The sequence below is a fragment of the Homarus americanus genome, unplaced genomic scaffold (genome assembly GCF_018991925.1).
Source record: "Homarus americanus isolate GMGI-L3 unplaced genomic scaffold, GMGI_Hamer_2.0 scaffold35332, whole genome shotgun sequence".
In the NCBI taxonomy this organism is placed as follows: domain Eukaryota; kingdom Metazoa; phylum Arthropoda; class Malacostraca; order Decapoda; family Nephropidae; genus Homarus; species Homarus americanus.
The window spans coordinates 178,402-200,094 of NW_024738568.1; the positions used below are offsets into that span (position 1 = coordinate 178,402).

The 21,693-nt window shown below is 43.2% G+C and overlaps 2 protein-coding genes across 2 annotated transcripts; both read left to right on the top strand.

The window, feature by feature from the left end:
- Positions 1 to 628: 628 nt before the first annotated feature.
- On the top strand, positions 629 to 2,015 carry LOC121874067 (adhesive plaque matrix protein-like). Its single transcript, XM_042377954.1, has 3 exons — positions 629 to 757; positions 1,031 to 1,174; positions 1,551 to 2,015. The coding sequence occupies exons 2-3, from the start codon at positions 1,031 to 1,033 to the stop codon at positions 2,010 to 2,012; spliced, it is 606 nt and encodes a 201-aa protein (XP_042233888.1). The 5' UTR covers positions 629 to 757; the 3' UTR covers positions 2,013 to 2,015.
- A 1,414-nt stretch (positions 2,016 to 3,429) lies between these two features.
- On the top strand, positions 3,430 to 8,196 carry LOC121874060. The gene is made up of 5 exons (XM_042377929.1): positions 3,430 to 3,441; positions 3,547 to 3,651; positions 6,437 to 6,559; positions 7,194 to 7,328; positions 7,446 to 8,196. The coding sequence occupies exons 1-5, from the start codon at positions 3,430 to 3,432 to the stop codon at positions 7,881 to 7,883; spliced, it is 813 nt and encodes a 270-aa protein (XP_042233863.1). The 3' UTR covers positions 7,884 to 8,196.
- Positions 8,197 to 21,693: the final 13,497 nt, after the last annotated feature.

Here is a 21,693-nt window from a genome sequence, read left to right on the forward strand (position 1 = left end):
GAAACACCGACAACGAAACAGTCTACGAACTTCGAGTCATTGCCTGTATCACTTCTTTTCCGGATTCTGTCTCCCGTGGGAATTTCAGAAGCTTTAATGAGGAGCTCTAATTGATTCTCGGGAGTCTTCAAGAAGGCCACAAATTCACCGCAAGATGTGGCCAACAGCGGCGGGAAGAGGAGAGAGAGAGAGAGAGAGAGAGAGAGAGAGAGTCGTGTCCCTCATTACAAAGGTTCCGCCCTCATAGTCAAGTTGCGTCGTTGTCAAGCTTTCAGCCCACAACTCAGTCATACTCCACCCGCAAGAATTCCTTCATAACCACACACGTACACACACACACACGCACACGCACACGCACACGCACACGCACACGCACACCTGAGACAGCGGTAATCATCCCCGTGAACCTAAAATTCTGTCCTCTCACTCTTCTTAAGAATCTCTCAAATGACACTTGATGGCAGCATGGTTGTCTGTGACCTTGAGGTAGCGGTGTCTCGTCGAGCTAGCAACACACCCAAAGTCGCCGGAGATTGGAAATAATGATGAAAAGCTGCAACAAGAGCGCGAGTAGAGGTAGGTAGGTAGGTGGGGGTCCTCAACGCGTGGATAACCTTCTGCGGGAGGACTCCGGAGGCACTTAAACCGGGAGGACAGGAGGTGGTGGCAGCCCCGCCCTACAGTATATAACACAGGGGTTGACGGTTCCACAGTGTCAGTTTCTTGCTCTGCATCGCTAAGACAACATATCTCAAAGGTAAGCAAACGTCCCGTGTTTCTACCTCAACAACTTTATGTATCTATAGTAACAAAAAAGTGAAACATTCTGAAACTGAAATGAAAAAAAAAAGTATATTGTGTAGTTTTGATTTACGCTTGATGTGTGTACAGGTTTTGCACAACACACACACATACACACACAAACACACACACACACACACACACACACACACACACACACACACACACACACACACACAACACAAGTACAGTTCCCCATCAACACACTCAACTTGGTTCCTCTTTACAGATGATGTCTGGGTTTGTCCGTGTGGTGGTGGTGGTGATGTTGGCTGCTGTGGCCACTACAGAAGCTGACCCCTCGTACCCGGTTCCTACCCCCTGCTACCCCAAGACCGCCTACGTCACAGCTATCAAGACGGCCGTGCAGCAGGTCAGTACTCAAGGATAGGACTCAAGGCGTAGGATATTGGATTTAGCAGGATATTCTAGAAGAAGGATTCAAGGGAGATGTATTAAATGAAGCGTGATGTTTATTCTGGGGAACTTAATAATAACAAGTGTCTAATATTTTTTTGTCATTTTACATGTTTATTTGTTTATTATAATACCCCACCTGTGATTAGTGTCTCTCAGGTGTATAGAGATTTAAGTGTCATTCACCTGTGTTCATATATACCATGGAGGTAAAATAATGCTATACTTTAATCTCTCTCTCTCTCTCTCTCTCTCTCTCTCTCTCTCTCTCTCTCTCTCTCTCTATTGACTAATACCAAATTGTATCGTCCACTGTCTGATACCATACACAGGTGCCGGTGTACAAGACAGTGTACCAGAAGCAGATCGTCCCTACCACTCACTACACCACCCACTACCAGACCCGCTACCAGACCCACTACCAGACCAAGTACGTGCCCAAGTACGTCACCGAGACCGCCTACGAGACCCAGGTTAACTACGTCACCAAATACCAGACCCAGTACCAGACCGAGTACGAGACCCAATACGTCACCACATCCGAATACGTTCCCACCTACGTCACCCAGACCCAATACGCTACCAAATACCAGACCGAAGTGAAATACCAGACCGCCTACACCACCGTCTACACGCCCCAGTACGTGACCAAGACCCAAGTGCAGTACCAGACCGCCTACCAGACCGAAGTGGTACCCGAATACGTCACCGTCACACAGAACCAAGTAGCCTACGTGACGGCCTGCCCTCCCCAGCCTGCCTATGGTTACGGCTACGCTGGCTTGGGTCACTAACCCCCAGATTTTTTTCTCCATACTAAGAGACACAATAATTGAGTATGCATATATATCCCTTAACTCTATATCAACAGGTGAAATATATCATCCCCCTTGTTTCTCTTACCTATATATATATCCTCACAGGTATATATCCCCGAAGTATTAATGTACAGGTGTCTATTAAAGTGCCTCTATATATCCCAAGTGCCTCTATATCCCAAGTTAATACACACACTCTTAGTCTCAAACCAAATGATCTATTTTGTGATACCGAAGAACCAAAAATAAATAAAAGTATTGCAGTTTTATCCATCGTCTTATTGATACCTTTGAAAAAAATAATATAAATTACATGTAAATAAAAAATAAATAAAAATTAAAAATAAGTACATAAATAAATACATGTAAATAAATAGACAAATAAATGAATTAATAAATAAAATAAATAAATAAATGAATGAATAAAATAAATAAATAAATATATGAATAAATAAAGGATTGGTAGTGAAAGAAGAGAAATTATTGTCTATACATTAAACACAACTCATGCAGACAAATTAGGTTGTGATAAGTGAAAGAAATTCCCAATGTTTTGTTTTATTTACATACATACATACATACATACATACATACATACATACATACATACATACATACATAGAGGGGATATAAGGGTTTGTTGTTTGACTTAAGGGAGAAAATTCATAGAGTATTTTATTATATTATCTCCACCATACTCTCCATCACCATACTCTCCATCACCATACTCTCCACCACCATACTCTCCACCACCATACTCTCCACCACCATACTCTCCACCACCATACTCTCCACCACCATACTCTCCATCACCATACTCTCCACCACCATACTCTCCATCACCATACTCTCCACCACCATACTCTCCATCACCATACTCTCCACCACCATACTCTCCACACCATACTCTCCACCACCATACTCTCCACCACCATACTCTCCATCACCATACTCTCCACCACCATATTCTCCATCACCATACTCTCCACCACCATACTCTCCACCACCATACTCTCCATCACCATACTCCACCACCATACCTCCATCACCATACTTCCACCACACCATACATTCCAACCACCATACTCTCCACCACCATACCTCCACCACCATACCTCCCACCACCATACCTCCACCACCATACCTCCACCACCATACCTCCACCACCATACTCTCCACCACCATACTCTCCATCACCACACTTCCATCACCATACTCTCCACCACCATACCTCCACCACACCACACTCCACCACCATACTTCCATCACCATACTCTCCACCACCATACTCTCCACCACCATACTCTCCACCACCATACTCCACCACCACACACTCTACCACACAACCCTCCTATTCCGTTCTTGACCTCACATGATAGGCAGGTAAGCCCTCATGATCTCACAGGTAACCCCACATGATATCCAGGTAATCCCACATGATACCCAGGTAAGCTCACATGATACACAGGTAAGCTCACATGATACATAGGTAAGCCCTCATGATACACAGGTAAGCCCACATGATACACAGGTGAGCCCTCATGATACACAGGTAAGCCCTCATGATACACAGGTAAGCCCACATGATACACAGGTGAGCCCTCATGATACACAGGTAAGCCCTCATGATACACAGGTTTAGGCGCGAAATAGGTAAACATTGGTTTGGAAATAGAGTAGTGGATGAGTGGAACAAGTTACCAAACATCATCATTAACTCGAATACGCTGGATAGCTTCAAACATAGGTTGGATGCTTATATGAGCAATAGGGGTTGGGTGTAAACGGGACTGCCCAGTATGGACCAATAGGCCCGCTGTGGTTTCCTATGTCGGTACAGGTAAGGACTACTCGTATATCACATAGGTGTCGTTTCTTACACAAATGGTCATTAAGTATCGTGAACCTAAAGTTGTTCATACGCAGTTTTAAGGTGAAGCCTATATCTGATGTATGTATGATAAGAAGAACCTAACCTAACCTAACCCACCAGTTAGCATTGAGGTGTTTAATTACCAGCTGGAATAAACTGAGAGAGGTTCATAATCTTCACGTAATCCAAAAAACTACAAAACTCTGCACAACCAACCTCTCTCTTGTATCATTCGTATGTCTGAAAATTTAAATAAGACTTTGAGTTATAAGACCCTGAGGATGACGGCCACCACCTGTAATTACCTGTGTTTTACCTCCTCAACCGGACCGTGAACTGGTCATTGGAATGTGTCTCTCATAGCATAGAAATGTGTGTGTGTGTGTGTGTGTGTGTGTGTGTGTGTGTGTGTGTGTGTGTGTGTGTGTGTGTGTGTGTTTATGTGCGTATTCATATGCTTCAGGACAGGTATACATACATATAATCTCACACTTCCTCATAAGTAAACACAACCTATAGCATCAGACTAAGGCGCAGGTGACGTCAGAGTGAGACATAGGTGACGTCAGAGTAAGGCGCAGGTGACGTCAGAGTGAGACATAGGTGACGTCAGAGTGAGACATAGGTGACGTCAGAGTGAGACATAGGTGACGTCAGAGTAAGGCGCAGGTGACGTCAGAGTGAGACATAGGTGACGTCAGAGTAAGGCACAGGTGATCTCATAACTCACGGCAGTTAACGACCACACACACGCACACACGCACACACACACACACACACACAGACTCCCAGGGCTGCCCCTTGGTTCCCACGCTCTGGTTAAAGTGTTCTACCAATATCTTTCTCTTAAAACACTAAAGAACCTTCCGTGGAAAACCTTAGCAACGTCATCAGTGGATAGCGGATACGACAGCTATAGACGGCACTTACTGAAACCAGCACCCGGAACCCAATCTAACGTAATCTAACGTAATCTAACCTGATATAACGCAATCTAACGGAATCTAACGTAATCTAACCTAATATAACGCAATCTAACGGAATCTAGCGTAATCTAACCTAATATAACGCAATCTAACGTAATCTAACGTAATCTAACCTAATATAACGCAATCTAATAGAATCTAACGTAATCTAACCTGATATAACGCAATCTAACGTAATCTAACGTAATCTAACCTAATATAACGCAATCTAATAGAATCTAACGTAATCTAACCTAATATAACGCAATCTAACGAAATCTAACGTAACCTAACCTAATATAACGCAATCTAACGAAATCTAACGCAATCTAACCTAATATAACGCAATCTAACGGAATCTAACGGAAAATAACTCAAGTACAGGTACATATACAGGTAAGGTTACAAGCACACACACAGAGAGACATCTTAATTTTACCAGTACATAAACGCGACGGTAACCCCCCCAATGCCACCTGAGATGCTTAATTACAGGTGAGGGGTTCAGGGAGGTTGAGAGACAAGAAAATCCTCACCCCTGGAGTCAACAGAGGAAAGACAGACAGACAGACAGACAGCTGGAGTCAAACGAGGAACTGACAGCAAAAATCCAGCGTGCAGGAAATCGCGAAAGAGGTATTTGGAGACAGACAGACAGATAGACAGACAGATAGATGGACAGATAGATAGATAGATAGATAGATAGATAGTGTGTGTGTGAGAGAGAGAAAATCAAAACACACACACACAAACAGACAAAAGAAAACACTACCGAACTCTCCATCACCATTACAAACACCACATGGGGACCTTCTTGCTCCCAACACTAAGGTAAACAATCGGTCTGGTTTGTTTGTCGAGTGTAAACAAGGTAAACAAGGCTACGTAAACCTGAATTAAAACAACTATTGAAGTTTATTATATTCTGTAATATATTTGGAGATGGCAAGGGAAATATGTGTGTGTGTGTGTGTGTGTGTGTGTGTGTGTGTGTGTGAGTGTGTGTGTGTGTGTGTGTGTGTGTGTGCTGTCTCTCTGTCTGCGTGTTTGTCTGTGTATAACCAATTCATTAAAATCATTAATACAGTAGACAAAAGCCCCTCTCCCTCAAAGAAAATTTAGCCCCCAAAAATCTAGCCCCCAAAAATCTAGCCCTCAAAAAATCCCCAAAATCTAGCCCTCCAAAAAATCTAGCCCCCAAAAATCTAGCCCTCCAAAAATCTAGCCCCAAAATACTTGCCCCCACCCAAAAAAATACCCTACCCTCCCCGCCCTCACGAAGCTGGCCCTGAAATAAATGCAACATTGACTACCATTATTGTTCGTGAGTTCCCTTGAAGCAACGGGACTCCAAAGTGTGTTCTCTGACTTGACTCTGAGTGGCGGGCGTAGAGAGAGAGAGAGAGAGAGAGAGAGAGAGAAGTCAGGAATGAAAATAAAGCAACATTACTCAAGTCCACGCCCATTCATCACCACCCACTCACCACCACCCACCCACCGCCCTCCTCACGCCTCTGATGACCTTCTGTAGCGTGATAATACTCCCTCACGGTAATCAACAGGAAGCAACAGCAGCAACAGCCCCGCCCCCATCCCCCCTTCCTTCGGGTCCTATAAATAAGCGCCGTCATTGTCTACATCATCAGTCTCCTGCTGTCTGCCGTAAAGGAAACAACTCCCTCAAGGTGAATAATAATCTGGCTTTTAAGTTCTAGCTAAAAAATAAAATAAAACAAATCTTACAATACTCATCGAAAAGATTTTTTTAACGTAAAATTTATACATATATAAATTTTAATATTCATACCAGTGAACGTATGTCTCTATTATATAAAAAAAAAATCTAGTTTAATTTACTAGTTTGATCAACAAAAAAAAAGTAATTCTAATAAACTAAACTGAGATAATATTAATAGTAGAGAGTTGACACGAGATAAAAGGAGTTAAACACTCACACACAAAAGGCAAACAGAAACTCAGATAAAAAAGCCATTAAATGGAGATTAATTGTGACACATAAATTAAATACGTTGTTGGGTAGATAATTATCATCTCTTCACCGGGTTATATATATCTCGAGATAATTAATTGGATGTTTTATTAAATGTTCCTTTGGAGTGATTCCTTTCACTTGTGTATGACAAAGGTACATACATACATACATACATACATACATACATACATACATACATACATACATACTTTACAATCTTGCCTTTATCGCCCTTACAGTAGGTAGAATATGTCAGAAGATATACACAGTGAAGGTATATCATGGTATTAAGTATATCATGGTATTAAGTATATCGTGTCCTTCAGATGGTATCCTCAAGTGTGGTGGTGGTGGTGTTGGCTGTGGTGGCGGCTGTGGTGGCTAACCCAAGCTACCCCAAACCGACGCCTTGTTACCCCAAGACTAAGTACGTCACCCATTACCAGACGCAAGTTCAACAGGTGAGTGGTGGGTTAATTAACTGTCGAGTATATACCTGTGTGTTAATTGGGTCGATATACCTGGTGATTCGTTGTATTTTTTGGGGGGTTTAATTTGACTTTTTTCCTTCGCTTCAGGTACCAGTTTACTCGACCGTCTACAAACAGCAGATCGTCCCCACCACCTACTACGAAACCCAATACCAAACCGAGTACGTGACCAAGTACCAGACCCAGTACGTTCCCCAGTACGTCACCCAGACCGTCTACAAGACCCAAGTTCAATATGTGACCCAGGTCAAGACCCAGTACCACACACAATACAATACCAATTACGTCACCACAACCCAGTACATCCCAGAATACATCACTAAGACCCAATACCAGACCCAGTACGTGACCCAGACCCAATACCAGACCGTGTACAAGACCCAGTACGAGCCCCAATACGTGACAACTACCCAGGTGCAGTACCATACCCAGTACGAGACCGAAGTAGTCCCTGAGTACCACACCGTCGTGAAGACCCAACACACCTACAAGACCGTGTGCCCTAAACCTGCCTATGGCTACTGAGCACCGACGACTGAGAGAGAGAGAGAGAGATGCCTTTACAACAGCCCTTCACCTAAACAACTTTTACACCAAGTCAAAATTCTGTATCTTGTCTTCCATCACATCTTTATCTCATATTAATTCACTATTACCCCCAATTATATTTTGTATTATATAAAAAAAAAACTATTTACCAAAAGTATAATAAAAACCCTGTCAAGAAAATTCTGAAACTTACTCTTCCATTAGGTAATGCTTTTTCTAATCCTCTTTGTACCATCATATCGGCCAGACTCAAACGCTTAACTCCGAGAGAAATAAATTATCGAATGAACTATATCCTCTTTATTAATTCCCTCGTTATGCTTCTAATCAAACAAGCCAACGACAGAAACTAAGGTCTTTATTTAGAGGTGAGTGATATAACCAAAACTCACCCTGGCGACTCATACCTTGAACTCCTTCGGCAGCGTGACGGCAGAACACCACCAGGTAGGAGGGAGGAAGTTCTCATACATCAACACCTGAGTCCTTACCATCAACACCTGAGCTATACCATCAACACCTGAGCTAAACCATCAACACCTGAGCTATACCATCAACACCTGAGCTATACCATCAACACCTGAGCTATACCATCAACACCTGAGCTATACCATCAACACCTGAGTCCTTACCATCAACACCCTTACCATCAACACCTGAGCTATACCATCAACACCTGAGCTATACCATCAACACCTGAGCTATACCATCAACACCTGAGCTATACCATCAACACCTGAGCTATACCATCAACACCTGAGCTGTACCATCAACACCTGAGCTATACCATCAACACCTGAGCTAAACCATCAACACCTGAGCTATACCATCAACACCTGAGCTTATACCATCAACACCTGAGCTAACCATCAACACCTGAGCTATACCATCAACACCTGAGCTATACCATCAACACCTGAGCCCTTACCATCAACACCTGAGCTTATACCATCAACACCTGAGCCCTTACCATCAACACCTGAGCTATACCATTAACACCTGAGCCTCTACCATCAACACCTGAGCCTTACCATCAACACCTGGGCTATACCATCAACACCTGAGCTGTACCATCAACACCTGAGCTGTACCATCAACACCTGAGCTATACCTATCAACACCTGAGCTATACCATCAACACCTGAGCTATACCATCAACACCTGAGCCATCAACAACTGAGCTATATCATCAACACCTGAGCTATACCATCAACACCTGAGCTATACCATCAACACCTGAGCTGTACCATCAACACCTGAGCTATACCATCAACACCTGAGCCCTTACCATCAACACCTGAGCTATACCATCAACACCTGGGCTATACCATCAACACCTGAGCTGTACCATCAACACCTGCGCTGTACCATCAACACCTGAGCTGTACCATCAACACTGAGCTTACCATCAACACCTGAGCTATACCATCAACACCTGAGCTATACCATCACCTGAACTATACCATCAACACCTGAGCTATACCATCAACACCTGAGCTATACCATCAACACCTGAGCTATACCATCAACACCTGAGCCCTTACCATCAACACCTGAGCTTATACCATTAACACCTGAGCCCTACCATCAACACCGAGCCCTACCATCAACACCTGGGCTATACCATCAACACCTGATTACATCTGTGTACCATCAACACCTGAGCTATACCATCAACACCTGAGCTACCATCAACACCTGAGCTATACCATCAACACCTGAGCTATACCATCAACAACTGAGCTATATCATCAACACCTGAGCTATACCATCAACACCTGAGCTATACCATCAACACCTGAGCTGTACCATCAACACCTGAGCTATACCATCAACACCTGCTGTACCTCAACACCTGAGCTATACCATCAACACCTGAGCTATACCATCAACACCTGAGCTATACCATCAACACCTGGAGCTTTACCATCAACACCTGAGCTATACCATCAACACCTGAGCCATACCATCAACACGCTCATCAACACCTGAGCTATACCATCAACACCTGAGCTATACCATCAACACCTGAGCTATACCATCAACACCTGAGCTATCATATTATCACCTGACTATACCATCAACACCTGAGTATACCATCAACACCTGAGCTATACCATCAACACCTGAGCTAAACCATCAACACCTGAGCTATACCATCAACACCTGAGCTAAACCATCAACACTGCTATACCATCAACACCTGAGCTATACCATCAACACCTGAGCTATACCATCAACACCTGAGCTATACCATCAACACCTGAGCTATACCATCAACACCTGAGTCCTTACCATCAACACCTGAGCTATACCATCAACACCTGAGCTACCATCAACACTGGCTATACCATCAACACCTGAGCTATACCATCAACACCTGAGCATACCACACCCTGGGCTATACCATCAACACTGAGCTATACCATCAACACCTGGGCTACATCAACACCTGAGCTACCATCCTTTGAGCTATACCATCAACACCGGCACCATCAACACCTGGGCTATACCATCAACACCTGAGCTATACCATCAACACCTGGGCTATACATCAACTGAGCTATACACTAATACACGACAACAATTAACAGTAACAGGTAACAGTAATCATAATGAATAAACAACAATAGGTAACCTATTAAAAGTGTCCTGGGATTACCTATTATAAGTGTCCTGGGATTACATATTGAAAGTGTCGTGGGATTACCTATTAAAAGTGTCCTGGGATTACCTATTGAAAGTGTCCTAATTTCCTATTAAAAAGTGTCCTGGGATTACCTATTAAAAGTGTCCTGGGATTACCTATTAAAAGTGTCCTGGGATTACCTATTAAAAGGACAAATATACTATAATTCGCTGTTTGTTATACTTTTCTTCATCTACTCTCTCTCTCTCTCTCTCTCTCTCTCTCTCTCTCTCTCTTTTTTTTCACGGGAGAATAATGAAGTGAAGGACTAAACAATAATGTCTCAACAACTGGCAGGGATGAATGTGGATGAATAACTAATGAGTATAGATGAATAAAATATGAATAACTAATGAGTATAGATGAATAACTAATGAATATGGATGAATAACAAAGGAATAACTAATGAGTATGGATGAATAACTAATGAATAAGGATGAATAACTAATGAATAAGGATGAATAACTAATGAGTATAGAAGAATAACTAATGAATAACTAATGAGTATAGAAGAATGACTAATGAATAACTAATGATTATGGATGAATAACTAATGAGTATAGAAGAATGACTAATGAATGACTAATGATTATGGATGAATAACTAATGAGTATAGAAGAATAACTAATGATTATGGATGAATAACTAATGAATAACTAATGAGTATAGAAGAATGACTAATGAATATGGATGCAGCTAACTACTTTGGTTTCTGTTTGATTTAATAAACAGGGAGTTTAGGTCACTAGAGCGAAGCATAAAGAGAGAGAGAGAGAGAGAGAGAGAGAGATGACACACACACACACACATAGTCTTTAATCTGGAGGAAGAAGAAGAAAGATGAAGAAGAAAGAATGAAGAAGAAGAAGAAGAAAGAAGAAATAAGGAGAAAGAAGAAGAAGGAGAAGAAGAAGAAGAAGAAGAAGTCCTCATTTAACAAGATCATCACCACGATAACAATAACGCGGTTCGCTCAGTGGAGAGTCAACTATTGAAAAATATACCATATATACCAATAAAATAATAATTATTTATTGAACCTCGTATTTTTCCCGGTCTATAATAATTCCAGGATAGGATATTATGTATGTATGTATGTATGTATGTATGTACTCGTAAGTATGTATGTATGTATGTACTCGTATGTGTATGTATGTATATCTTGAATCTTGTTATCCTTGAAACAAACAACAATTTTCCTAAATCATTTACATTCCTTCCCTGATCAAGAAAGAATGGCAATACAACACCTCCTGGTTTGCATCTCCCAACTCTCCCTCCACTAGAGCCTACAGGAGGTCACCCATCCTCAAAGAGCAGGGTGACTCTCTCATCAATGTCTTCCTCTCAAGGTGAATTATAAACTGTTCCCCAATATTACGTGAATGTGTTTAAGCTTGTTCATATTAGTGATGTCTATGGTACAAATTCTTTTCGTTTACAAGATGATGTCTTCCAGTGTGGTGGTGGTGGTTGGCTGTGGTGGCGGCGGTGGTGGCTGAGCCCAGCTACCCTAAACCACAACCCTGCTACCCCCAAGACCCAGCACGTCACCCACAGACCCAGTGCACCAACAGGTAGGTACTGGGACAGGTGTAAAGGAAATTACTGTAAACTAAAACAGAAAGTGCAGCTCAGATACAGAGAAAAATACAACCAATTTGTCAAGTTAAGATATATGGACTAAAGATTTGATTACCTGTTCTATAAAACCACTAACTTTGACCTCACTACAGGTGCCAGTGTACACAACTGTCTACAAACAGCAGATCGTCCCCACCCTCTACAAAACCCAGTAACTCAATACTCAGACCAAGTACCAGACCAAATACGTTCCTGAATACGTCACTGAGAGCATCGTCTACAAGACCGAGGTCCAGTACGTAACCCAGGTCAAGACCCAATACCAGACCCACACCAAACACAGTACGTCACTAAGACAGCATACGTCCTCAGTACACATTTGAGACCCAATAACAGACCCATTATGTGACCCAGACTCCAGTACACGACCGTGTATAAGACCCAGTACACGCCCAAGTACGTTACCACGACCCAAGTACAGTACCAGACCCAGTACCAGACCAAAGTGGTCCCTCAGTACGTGACGGTCACCCAAACCCAGCAGACCCATAAGACCGTCTGTCCCAAGCCTTATGGTCACTCGAAGATGAAGACAACAACAACTGATCGGGAGATGCCTCGACAGCAGCCTGCTTGCTTATGTTTTGTTAAGTCATGTTACATGTTCCCTCCTTCCTACAGCACAACGAGTGTCAAAGGTTTAAATTCCACAATATTATATGTTTAAAGTCTCTTATATGTAAAGTGGTTATTTTAAAGGATTGAAGGTGATTAATGATGGGTGTGACATTATTTTGGCAGCTGACATGGCTTAAAGGAGTTTAGGAAATAAGTCAGGAAATAAATCAATAAGCAGATCCCTTTGGTTTACCTTTACCTACTTGATTAAGATTGAAACCCTATTATTATGTCATAGACGGTCAGCCAACACTTGATAAAAGTTAAAGTCAAAGGTGGTCAAGCAGGCTCGTTGTTGTACTTTGCTTCTACAATTATGAAACGATCTTAATACAATTTTAAGAGGGAATGACTTAGACGTTCTGTTGACACCCAGTAAATTATTCCTTATTACAAATAACTTCTTTATTCAACGACCACTCTAGCGACTCTCTTACTACAGTGATAACCTCATTTTAACGGCCACCTTTCACAACGACCACCCTAATTCAACAATGTTGGTATCCACCGACGCCTTTGTCTTCCCCTGGAGTGGTTATGTGTTGAAAGGTCCCTCCATCCTGTATTGGCTGTCCTCCAACCGGCTGGATTGACACTGGCGCGGGTAAGGAAGGCGGGCAATTAGATAGACGAGAGTTGAAGCCACTACACATCCTTGTTTTAAATCGGTTGGATGGGGAGGAAATGACTGGGTGCCATTATGCAGGACACAGCCGCTCATGCCAACAGGGAGTCGCCTCACAATAACGATAGATTTCGTTGGACAACCAAAACGACTGATGGTCCACCAGAGGACTTCCCCTCGAAGGACCGAATCAAAGGCCTCACAAGGGTCAATAAAGGTCATGTACAGGTCACAGCGCTCTTCTCCCTGCACTTTTCCTTGCATCTGAGAGCAGCAAAGGTTATATATAGTGCCGAAGTCGAAGCTTTTTCCTCGGAAGCGAATTCATAAGTGAGGACTCAAGTAGCCTATATATATTAACGATGGTGACTTTTTGGGCAATGGGGGACTTCCCCTGTTCCCATATAATCTCTAGGGAGAGAGTGAGGACGGCTGGTCAGCGCGACTGCCTTCGTCTCTAGTTGTAGAGGTGGGCCACCTCTGGACGCTGAGAGACCTGCTGTGTAGTCAGGACACCTTCATCGGTATTTCGGTTCAGTAAGGAATGGTAGGGATCTTTCCAGGGCTAGAAGGATGCCAACTTGGTCATTAATAACCAAACGTGTGTTGTCCACCCAGGTAGTTAACTGTAGGGGTTTATCCCATAACCTTTCACTTCAAAGAGGTGACCATGCAAGTATCACAACACACACACACACACACACACACACACACACACACACACACACACACACACACACACACCACATAGGTTCATGAACGGATAGCCCATAAGGCTAGCTAGGCGTGTGAAGTTGTCAACTACCACACCATGCTATCGATCTATATGACCCAGGGTCAAGAAATACAAGGAAGACCGAACAACTTCTGCTCACCTGTACCGACTACAGAACACGAGAGATGAGATCACAATCCACCACTACTAAATATCCAGATTCTCGGTTACTGCAGAATAAAGGAGGAGGGGGAGAAGAGGATGGAAGGTGGAGGAGGAGAGGAGAAAAGGAGGAGGAGCAGAAGGAGAGAATAGAGAAGGAGGTTGAAGGACTAGGAAAGGAGGAGAGGCTGCAATTAGGAGGGGGATAGTATAAAGAGGAAGAAGGAGTAGTGGAGGATGATGAGGAGGAAGAGGAAGAGGTGGCGAGGCTATAATTAAGAATAATAAAACCCTCACTCCCCCCACACACACACACACACTATCAGCTGTGGTCAACCTCCTCAAGCCCAGGTAAGTTTACAGGCAAAGTGAAACAACAAACAACAGGAGAGTCGAGCGAAGGTCGTGGGTGGAGTTGACTGGAATGATGGAATGAAAGAGAAAGGCAGCAGCAGACAAAATGGAAACAGCAGAAATAAAATAATAAGATTGAGCTCTTTTCCCACAACACCGCTAGAATATTTCAGAATGATCCTTTAAGCCCAATAATTCTCCCGCTCTTAACCCTAAATAACAGTAATACAACACCTCCTTCAGTACTGGTGACCTTCGGCAGCGTGATAACCCTCCGTCAGAGTATCAAGAGGTGGGAGCCCTGAGCTATAAATAAGGGCCCCTTCACTCTCCCAGTCAGTCTTCTGCTCACTATCGTAGAGGAAACAACTCCGAGGTGTGTGAAATTCATATAAACTATTCTTCTTCTCTAATTAACAGACCGTTTATTAGGATCTTTATAACTCTGAATAAATGAAACGTAACTTATTTATATATAAAAAGTTAGAAATGTCTGTTTTAAAAATCAAATTATTTTGTAGATAAGGAATTTATATCCACCGTCCATAGTCAATATAAGTCCATCTTTTTTGTATCACATTAAAGGATCGATAAACTTTATCACATAACGTTATCGTATCTATAAAATATGACTCCTAAGAATACAAGAAAAATTAATCTTATACACCATTGATAAATCTGTAACGCAGTTCTACTCTGCTTCCAGATGATGTCTCCAGTGTAGTGGTGGTGGTGTGTGTTGGCTGTGGTGGCGGCGGTGGTGGCTGAGCCCAGCTACCTAAACCACAACCCCTGCTACCCCAAGACTCCAGTACGTCACCCACTACTTCAGACGCAGTACCAACAGGTAGGTACTGGGACAGGTGTAAAGGAAATTACTGTGTAACCAAACAGAAAGTGCAGCTCAGATACAGAGAAAAATACAAACCAATTTGTCAAGTTAAGATATATGGACTAAAAGATTTGATTACCTGTTCTTATAAAACTACTCACCCTTGACTCCTCACTACAGGTGTTGTGTGTACAGACAACTGTCTACAAACAGCAGATCGTCCCCACCACCTCTACAAAACCCAGCACCAAACCTCACCAAACCAAGTACCAGACCTAATATGTTTCCAAGTATGTCACCCAGACTGTCTACAAGACTGAGGTCCATGTAACTCAGGTCAAGACCCAATACCAGACCCAATACCAAACACAGTACGTCACCAAGACAGCATACGTCCCTCAGTACACTACTTTATATCCAAATACAGTTGACCTATTATGTGACCCAGACCTATACCAGAGACCGCACAAGCACCCAGTACACGCCCAAGCGTTACCACGACCCAAGTACAGTACCAGACCCAGTAACAGACCAAAGGGTCCCTCAGTGATTTGTCACCCAAACCCAGCAGAGACCTACAAGACCGTCTGTCCCAAGCCTTCTTATACTGAAGATGAAGACAACAACAACTGATCGGGAGATGCCTGACAGCAGCTCATGTTTTGTTTATGTTTGTTGGGTTACATGTTACATGTTCCTCCCCTTCCTAGCGAAGCACAAACGACGTGTCAAAGGTTTAAATTCCACAATATTATATGTTTAAAGTCTTATATGTAAAGTGGTTATTTTAAAGGATTTCGAAGGTGATTAATGATGGGTGTGACATTATTTTGGCAGCTGACATGGCTTAAAAGGAGTTTAGAAATAAGTCATGAAATAAATCAATAAGCAGATCCCTTGGTTTACCTCTACTCACTTGATTAAGATTGTCTTATTATTATGTCATAGACGGTCAGCCAACACTTGATAAAAAGTTAAAGTCAAAGGTGGTCAAGCAGGCTCGTTGCTGTACTCTGTTTACAATTATGAAACCATTCCAACAAGTAATTTCCATGAGGGATTGACTTAGACGTTCTACACACCAGTAAAACATTTCATTACAAATAACTTTCTTTATTCAACGACCAATTTACGACTCTCTCTTAATACAGTGAAAACCTCATTTAACGGCCACCCTTTCGCAACGACCACCCTAATTCAACAATGTTGGTACCCACCGACGCCTTTGTCTTCCCCTGAGTGGATATAGGTTGAAAGGTCCTCTCCATCCTGTATTGGCTGTCCAACCACCGCTAGATTGACACTGGCGCGGGTAAGGAAGGCGGGCAAGGAGATGGACGAAAGTTGACGCTACTACACATCCTTTTTGTTTTAAACCGGTTGATGGGAGGAATCCGACTGGGTGCCATTATGTAGGACACTGCCGCTCATGCCAACATGGGAGTCGCCTCACAATAACGATAGATTTCGTTGACAACCAAAACGACTGAGGTTCCACCGGAGGACTTCCCTGCTGACCGAATAACAAAAGGCCTCAATAAGGTCAATAAAGGTCAAGTGTATGTACACAGCTCTTCTAATTCTTCCTGTATCTGGAGAGCAGCAAAAGGTTATATATAGTGCCGAAAGGAAGTTTTTCTCGAAGGAATCTGTTAAGGAGGAGACTCCCATGAGTCGTATGATATTAAAGATGGTGACTTTTGGGTAATGGGACTCTCGTTCCCATAACTTCTAGGAGAGAGTAGACGGCTGGTCAGCAAGGACTGCCTGTCCTAGTTGCAGAGGTGGGCCACCCTGGACGCTGAGGGACCTGTGTAGTCAGGACACCTTCATCGGTATTTTGGTTCAGTAAGGAATGGTAGTGATCTTTCCAGGCTGAGGGATGCCAACTTGTCATTAATAACCAAATGTAAGCGTCCACCCAGGGTAGTGTTAACTGTAGGGTTTATCCCATAACCGTTCACTAAAGAGTGTGACCATGGGACAGTGGTTGACACACACACACACACACACACCATAGGTTCATGAACGAATAGCCCATAAGGCCAGATAGACGTATGAAGTTGTAGTCAACAACTACCACACGCTGTGTTAATGATCTATATGACCCAGGGTCAAGAAATAGCCAAGGAAGACCGAACAACTTGCCACCTGTACCGACTAACAGAACACGACAGATCACAATCCACCACTATTAAATATCCAGATTCTGGGTTACTGGGGTGAATAAAGGAGGAGGGGGAGAAGAGGATGAAGGTGGAGGAGGAGGGGTTAGTGGAGGAGGAGCAGAAGGAGAGAATAGGAGAAGGAGGCTGAAGGATCAGGAAAGGAGGGAGGGGGTTGTGAATTAGGAGGGATAGTGGAGGAAGAGGAGAAGGAAGGAGTAGTGGGAGTGATGATGATGAGGGAGGAAGAGGAAGAGGTGGTGAGGTCATAATTAAGAATAATAGACCCTCACTCTAACACACACACACTACTAGCTGTGGTCAACCTCCTCAAGCCCAAAGCCATGAAGAGGTAAAAGTGAAACAACAAACAACAGGAGAGTCGAGCGAAGGTGATGTGGGTGTGTGTTGATTACGTGTGAGTTGACTGAATGATGGAATGACGAAAGAGAAAAGTAAAAGAAAAGATAAAATGGAAACAGAGAGAAATAAAATAAGATTGAGCTCCTTCCCAACACCGCCAGAATATCGTGTTCTATCCTTTGTCCAATAATTCTCCAGTGCTTGGGTCCTGAATAACAGTAATACAACACCTCCTTCAGTACTGGTGACCTTCGGCAGCGTGATAACCCTCCGTCAGTATCAAGAGGTGAAGCCCTGAGCTATAAATAAGGGCCCTTCACTCTCCCAGCGTCAGTCTGCTGCTCATCACTACCGTGTAGAGCACAAACCCCGAGGTGAACTATAAACTATTCTTCTTCTTAACAGCAGACTGTTGATAGGATCTATAACTCTGAATGAAACGTAACTTATTTATATATAAAAAGTTAGAAATGTCTGTTTTATAAATCAAATTATTTGTAGGATATGAATTATATCCACTTTCCATAGTCAATATAAGTCCATCACTTTGTATCACATTAAAGGACTGATAAAACTTTTATCACATAACGCTATCGACATCTATAAAAATACGTTCCCAGAATACAAGAAAGCACTTTATACACTATTGATAAATCTGTACCTAAAGTTCTACTCTGCTTCCAGATGTGATGTCTTCCAGTGTAGTGGTGGTGGTGGTGGTGCTGGCTGTGGTGGCGGCGGTGGTGGCTGAGCCCAGCTACCCTAAAACCACAAACCTGCTACCCCAAGACCCAGTACGTCACCCACTACCAGACGCAGTACCAGCAGGTAGGTACTGGGACAGGTGTAAAGGAAATACTGTAACCAAACAGAAAGTTCAGCTCAGATACAGAGAAAAAATACAAAACCAATTTGTCAAGCAAGATATATGGACTTAAGATTTACTACCCAATTTCTTATAAAACCTAATTAATCTTTGACCTCAACTACAGGTGCCAGTGTACACAACTGTCTACAAACAGCAGATCGTCCCCACCCACTCCCTACAAAACCCAGTACCAAACTCTACTCACTGGTGACCAAGTACTCAGACCCAATACGTTCCCGAATACGTCACTCAGACCGTCTACAAGACCGAGGTCCAGTATGTAACTCAGGTCAAGACCCAATACCAGACCTAATACCAAACACAGTACGTCACCAAGACAGCATACGTCCCTCAGTACATTACTGAGACCAATACCAGACCCATTATGTGACCCAGACTCCAGTACCAGACCGTGTACAAGACCCAGTACACGCCCAAGTACGTTACCACGACCCAAGGCATGTGCACCAGACCCAGTACCAGACCACAAAGTGGTCCCTCAGTACGTGATTTGTCATCCAAAACCCAGCAGACCTACAAGACCGTTCGTCCTAAGCCTTCTTATGGTCACTGAAGCTACATTAACAACAACTGATCGGGAGATCTCGACAGCAGCTCATGTTTTGTTTATGTTTTGTTAAGTCATGTTACATGTTCCTCCCCTTCCTATAGCACAACGAGGCGTCAAAGGTTTAAATTCCACAATATTATATGTTTAAAGTCTCTTATATGTAAAGTGGTTATTTTAAAGGATTGGAAGGTGATTAATGATGGGTGTGACATTATTTTGGCAGCTGAAATGGTTTAAAGGAGTTTAGGAAATAAGTCATGAAATAAATCAATAAGCAGATCCCTTGGTTTACCTTACCTACTTGATTAAGATTGTTCCTATTATTATGTCATAGACGGTCAGCCAACACTTGATAAAAGTTAAAGTCAAAGGTGGTCAAGCAGGCTCGTTGTTGTACTCTTGCTTCTACAATTATGAAACGATCTTAATACAATTTCCAAGAGGGATTGACCTAGACGTTCTGTTGACACCAGTAAATTATTCTTATTACAAATAATCCTTTATTCAACGACCACTCTAGCGACTCTCTTACTACAGTGAAACCTCATTTTAACGGCCACCCCTTTCACAACGACCACCCTAATTCAATGTTGGTATCCGCCGACGCCTTTGTCTTCCTGAGTGGTTGAGTGTTGAAAGGTCCCTCATCCTGTATTGGTCCTCCAACCGGCTAGATTGACACTGGCGCGGGTAAGAAGGCGCAAGGAGATGACGAAAGTTGACGCCACTACACATCCTTGTTTTAAATCGGTTGGATGGGGAGAATCCGACTGGGTGCCATTATGTAGGACACTGCCGCTCATGCCAACATGGAGTCGCCTCACAATAACGATAGATTTCGTTGGACAACCAAAACGACTGAGGGTCCACCAGAGGACTTCCCTGCTGACCGAATCAAAGGCCTCAATAAGGTCAATAAAGGTCATGTACAGGTCACAGCGCTCTTCTCTGCACTTTTCCTGCATCTGGAGAGCAGCAAAGATTATATATAGTGCCGAAGGGAAGTTTTTCTCCTCTGGAAGGAATCTGTTAAGGAGGACTCGGGCGAGTCGTATATATATTAACGATGGTGACTTTTTGGGTAATGGGGACTTCCCCCTGTTCCCATATAATCTCTAGGAGAGAGGAGGACGGCTGGTCAGCAAGGACTGCCTCGTCCTAGTTGTAGAGGTGGGCCACCTCTGGACGCTGAGGGACCTGCTGTGTAGTCAGGACACCTTCATCGGTATTTTGGTTCAGTAAGGAATGGTAGTGATCTTTCCAGGGCTGAAGGATGCCAACTTGGTCATTAATAACCAAACGTGTGTTGTCCACCCAGGGTAGTTAACTGTAGGGGTTTATCCCATAACCTTTCACTAAAGAGTGTGACCATGGGACAGTGGTTGATACACACACACACACACACACACCATAGGTTCATGAACGGATAGCCCATAAGGCCAGATAGACGTATGAAGCTGTAGTCAACAACTACCACACGCTGTGTTAATGATCTATATGACCCAGGGTCAAGAAATAGCCAAGGAAGACCGAACAACTTGCCACCTGTACCGACTAACAGAACACGACAGATCACAATCCACCAATTATTAAATATCCAGATTCTCGGTTACTGGTGAATAAAGGAGGAGGGGGAGAAGAGGATGAAGGTGGAGGAGGAGGGGTTAGTGGAGGAGGAGCAGAAGGAGAGAATAGAGAAGGAGGTTGAAGGACTAGGAAAGGAGGAGGGGTTGTGAATTAGGAGGGATAGTGAAGAGGAGAAGGAAGGAGTAGTGGAGGATGATGATGAGGAGGAAGAGGAAGAGGTGTGAGGTCATAATGAATAATAGACCCTCCCCCCACACACACACACTACTAGCTGTGGTCAACCTCCTCAAGCCCAGGTAAGTTTACAGGTAAAGTGAAACAACAAACAACAGGAGAGTCGAGCGAAGGTGGTGTGGGGTGTGAGTTGATTGAATGATGGAATGAAAGAGAAAAGTAAAAGAAAGATAAAATGGAAAACAGAGAAATAAAATAAGATTGAGCTCCTTCCCACAACACCGCCAGAATATTTGTGAATGATCCTTTTCCAATAATTCTCCTGCTTGGGTCCTGAATAACAGTAATACAACACCTCCTTCAGTACTGGTGACCTTCGGCAGGGATAACCTCCGTCAGAGTATCAAGAGGTGGGAGCC